This window comes from Palaemon carinicauda, chromosome 15 (assembly GCF_036898095.1).
Source record: "Palaemon carinicauda isolate YSFRI2023 chromosome 15, ASM3689809v2, whole genome shotgun sequence".
In the NCBI taxonomy this organism is placed as follows: domain Eukaryota; kingdom Metazoa; phylum Arthropoda; class Malacostraca; order Decapoda; family Palaemonidae; genus Palaemon; species Palaemon carinicauda.
In genome coordinates, this window is record NC_090739.1 from 133,355,638 (window position 1) to 133,360,637 (window position 5,000).

The 5,000-nt window shown below is 31.1% G+C and overlaps 1 protein-coding gene and 1 long non-coding RNA gene across 2 annotated transcripts in view; both read right to left on the minus strand.

Moving 5' to 3' along the window:
• LOC137654757 (uncharacterized) overlaps positions 1-5,000 on the minus strand; it is a 304,393-nt gene that overhangs the window by 174,206 nt on the left and 125,187 nt on the right. The window lies entirely within an intron of this gene.
• LOC137654756 (uncharacterized) overlaps positions 815-5,000 on the minus strand; it is a 129,090-nt gene continuing 124,904 nt past the window's right edge. Inside the window, exon 2 of the mRNA XM_068388691.1 lies at positions 815-2,902. Within this exon, the coding sequence (XP_068244792.1) occupies positions 1,833-2,807 (975 nt within the window). The 5' untranslated portion in view covers positions 2,808-2,902 and the 3' untranslated portion in view covers positions 815-1,832. The remainder of the gene's footprint in view (positions 2,903-5,000) is intronic.

A 5,000-nucleotide genomic window follows, 5' to 3' on the forward strand; every position in this document is an offset into this window, starting at 1 on the left:
AACTAGGGTTGTAGCTTAACAAATAATAATAATAATAATAATAATAATAATAATAATAATAATAATAATAATAATAATAATAATATCAAATCTTTAACTCTTACTTTACGCAATTATATCAAATACTGTAAAGTAAATTGTCTTATAAAGTTTTATTCAACACTAGCTTGATTTCTAGGATTTTTAATTCTCAACTGTATTATAATGCAATTTTCATGTAGACATGTCAAAATAATGCTTATAATCAATTACAAAAAAATTCTGATTCTGACCCCCCAAAAATCTCTTCAAAATTTCAACTTATCTCATACAAAACTATATATAATTTCTATAACTTTATAACAGTGCACTTAAAAATTCGCCGAAAACAAAAAACAAAAAAAACTGCTAGAAATCCTGGAGTAAATGTTGCCAGGCATTTACCGTTTGAAAAAAAATGATATATTGACGTAAAGGAATGATATTACGATCACCAACCCGTTAAACGGAGGCTCATACTTCAGCGACGGCAGACGGCCTACGATTGACGTATAGGCCCAATTAAAGCAAGGAAACATCTGATTCTTCAGCCAGTTACAAGACTTCAGAATTCATCGCTACAGATTAATGTAAACTCTTTTTTAGTGTGATTGCATTGTGCGTGACTGTTTAACTTTCTCAAGTCCAAGTAAAGAAACAAAAGCGGTATAGTGTATCCCTCACCCACGTAACTTTTCTTAAAGTAAATTCCTGAGAGGAGTCAATAAGTATTAAACATAAGAGAAGACTTAAATGCACTTAAGAATTAGTAAGTAAAGGTAAATAAAATACTAGATAATCAATGAGAAGATTTATTGTGAAGCTTCATTACAAGGGAAACCAAGGAACCATCACAAAATGGTTCGTATAGAACATTTCCTTATAATAGTAAAATAAAACTAATATTCTCCTCAAAATTTAACTGAAACTCATCCTAAAAATATTACCATTTTTTTTCCCTCGGGTGTTTCCAATCACAAGAGAAACTAAGGAATCATCACAAAATGGTTTGTAAAGATCATTTCCTTATAATAGTAAAATAAAACTAATATTCTCCTCAAAATTTAACTGAAACTCATCCTAAAAATATTACCATTTTTTTTCCCTCGGGTGTTTCCAATCACAAGAGAAACTAAGGAATCATCACAAAATGGTTTGTAAAGATCATTTCCTTATAATAGTAAAATAAAACTAATATTCTCCTCAAAATTTAACTGAAACTCATCCTAAAAATATTACCATTCTTTTTTTTTTCCCTCGGGTGTTTCCAATCCTTTGACCACTTTCATTGCTCTAAATTTAATCTACTCTGTCAGGATTTAGCATTGACAAATTTTTCTTTACTAGTTTATCAAGCTTCTTATTACAATTTTTGTTTTGCCATTTCCACAATAGTTTAAGAAAAGCAACCTTCTTTCCCACAATTTGGCCTTAGCTAACTTCTTTTGAATTTTGTCATATTTATCCAGAGCTTTTAATTCCGCTTGTCGTTTTTCATTTTCTATATCCTTTTCGATTTATTCTATTCTCCCCTGCTCCTTTTTTATTATGTTTTCCAGGGCAACTTGCCAATTGATATCTGCCTGGATCACATCTTCCGATTCACTTAAATCAGCATCAATAATATCCTGACTCACTTCACCTTCAATTCGTACGTTATCATCTTCCTCCTTCACTTTTTGTTTTTCGAGCTTTCTTTCATTCTCCTCTTCCTTCTTCACTTTTTGTTCTTCGAGCTTTTTTTCATTCTCCTCTTCCTCCTTCACTTCTTGTTCTTCGAGCTTTCTATCATTCTCCTCTTCCTCCTTCACTTTTTATTCTTCGAGTTTTCTTTCATTCTCCTCTAGATCCAGCTCCGTAATTTTACTCTTGTCCTCATCTGCACACAATACGTAGAAGTTCTCGAGCAGGATTCTATCAATCCTCTTTCTATATACCTTTTCCCGTCGCTTCATGATTGGTATGACGATAGGCCAATCAATAATGACCAACTTTATGAACTGTAGTTCTTCTGCAATGCCAATATATTCTCTTACGAGTAGCTGTTTTTCTCTTTGTGTCACGTCTTCGCTTCGTTTTACTTCAGGTAGGTTTTCCTTCCTCTTTATCCTTTCCTTTATTGCTATCAATTTTTCCTTTTCAATTTCCCTGATCTTCATCAATCCCTTTTCAATCTCCAATTCTTCCCATTTCTCTCTCTCTTTCTGTTCCTCAATTTCTCTTTGAAGCTTTCTTTGATTCTCCTCAGACGTTTCTTCTGGGGCTTCAGTGTCTCCACATATGATATACGAGTAGTTTTCTAGAATAAGATCATCCAACTTTCTTTCCCAGTACCTCCGAAGTGGTCTGACTACTGGGAAGAATAGTGTGCATGCCTCCCACATCTTAAAGTCCTTAATTTTAGCAGAAATCTTATTATATTCCTGAAGGCACATTAAAACCCTTTCTTTTTCAGTTAGGGATAAGTTTACTTCTTTGGGAATCAGTTCTCCAGCTTTCACTTTCTTTCCCAGCAGTGTTATCCTTTTCTCTTCCTTTTTTCGTAATGCTTCCAAGTCGTGTTTCAGGCCAAGATTCTCCTCATCCTCCATCCATTTTTGTTCTTCGAGTTTCTCTATTTCTTCTAGATCAAGCTCCGTATTTTTACTCTTCTCCTCATCTCTAACCTTGTCCTCATCTGCTTCATTTTTCTTGATCTTTTCCAATCCGACTTCCATCTTGAACTCTTCCATATTTGCATCCACAAGCTTCTCTAGTCTCTCTTCCGACTGGGTGTTGATGTTGAGCATAAGTTTCACCGTTCCATTTTTCAAAATATCCTTCTCAAGTCCTTTAGCGTTACCAGGTTCCAGAATAAATTCGTTTACAGCGGTGGAGTGAGGACCTGTTGAAGAAGTGCTCTGTTGAAATATAACAAAAATAGTGGCAAGTTAAAAGTGAAAATCGTTAAGTTAATAATTTCCAACATTATTAAGTTATATAAATTGGAATCAAAGTCATTGGAATACTAAATAGTGAAAAATTACAAATTAACAGTTGATTACAAAAGGGACACAGGCAAGATGTTGCACCATTTCTAAGTATGTGTAATGTATTTTTGATTGTGCTCATTACAGTGGTAACCAATAATGTGTTGAAGTATTTGATTTTCAAAAAGTTAGAAAGGATTAATGAGTTACTAGTAGTTATTACTGGGAAACCTAAGGAATAAGTTTATTGTTTTGTGGTATGAGGATTCTATAAGAATCCTAGTAGCCGGCCGAGTGGTGTCAGACAAATGATTGTTTTTGGATAAATTTCATATGCAGAAGGTTTATGTATGTTATTGATACCTTTATTAATGAGTTTTATCAGTTATCAGTTGATAAGAAATAGAGAGACAAATGCAGTTAGTAGTAATTGTAAAGATATGACTCATGGGGCCCCGACGAAAGGAGGCGCGAAAAACCTAGAAACCGTCACGTGATTAAGGATAGCTTCACATGCCCAGGACGACGATATATAAGCAACAGTGAGAGGTGATCTCTCTCTCCTTCCTAATCAGTCACTCAGTATACCAGGTCTAAAGACCTACTTTAACCTGCCGGACTCGAGGCGAACAGCGAGTTGTAGCTGAAGGACGGTGTATATTCAGGACCGTTTAGCAGCCGAGAAATTAAGGGGAACCAACTATCCCTTGAAACGAAGGACGACGAACAGAATTATTACGCCCGCACCTGATAGACTGTGAGTGTGTTTGGCGTGACGTCCTAGAGTGACAGAGGCAATTAGAACATCGCGCCAGCCTTCCCACCACCTGACTTAGGCTCCTACTTCAGCGACGGCAGAAGGCCTACAATTGACGTATAGGCCCAATTAAACAAAAATACATCTAACTATTCAGCCAGTGTCAAGACTTCTGAATTCAACGCTACAGATTTATGTAAAACCCATTCTCTTTTAAAACTGCATTGTAAGTGACTGTTCAACCTTTTTATGTCTAGTAAAGGAAAAACTTGGTAACGAGTATCCCTCACCCACGTAACTTTTCTTATGTTAACTCCTGAGATACTCATTATGTATTAAACAAGAATAGACTAAAATACAATTAAGAAATAGTAAGTAAAGGTAAGAATACTAGACAATTAATAAAAAGATTTACTGAGAAAGTTTAATACAAGAAGAACTAAAGGAATCATCATATATATATATATATATATATATATATATATATATATATATATATATATATATATATATATATATATATATATATATATTTAACTACATATACCATATATATATAGATATATATATATATATATATATATATATATATATATATATATATATATATATATATATACACTGTATATATAAATATATATACACTATATATAATATATATACATACATACATTATATATACATATATATTACATATACAGTATGTATACACATACATTATAAATCTAAATATAAATTTTATATATAAGTATACATATACATTATATAAATACATATAATGTATATGTATATATACATATACATATACATATACATTATATATATATATGTATATATACACATACTGTACATATACTTTATATATTATACATATACATATACATTATATATGCATATCTATCTATCTATATATATATATATATATATATATATATATATATATATATATATATATATATATATTATCAATCATCATCTAAATAAAAAGAATAAAAAATAATAAAGAGAATGAAAAGGATAAAAAGTAATAAAAAGAATAAACGTAATAAAAAGAATATAAAGTAATAAAATTAATCAAAAGTAATAAAAAGAATACGTAAACGTAATATAATAATATAAAAATATAATAATATAATAATATAATATAATATGATATAATATAATAATTTAATAATATAATACATAATAAAAATAATGAATAATAATAATAAACGGAAAATAACCGCTCGTGTGAAGGCATGCTCTATGATATGAGG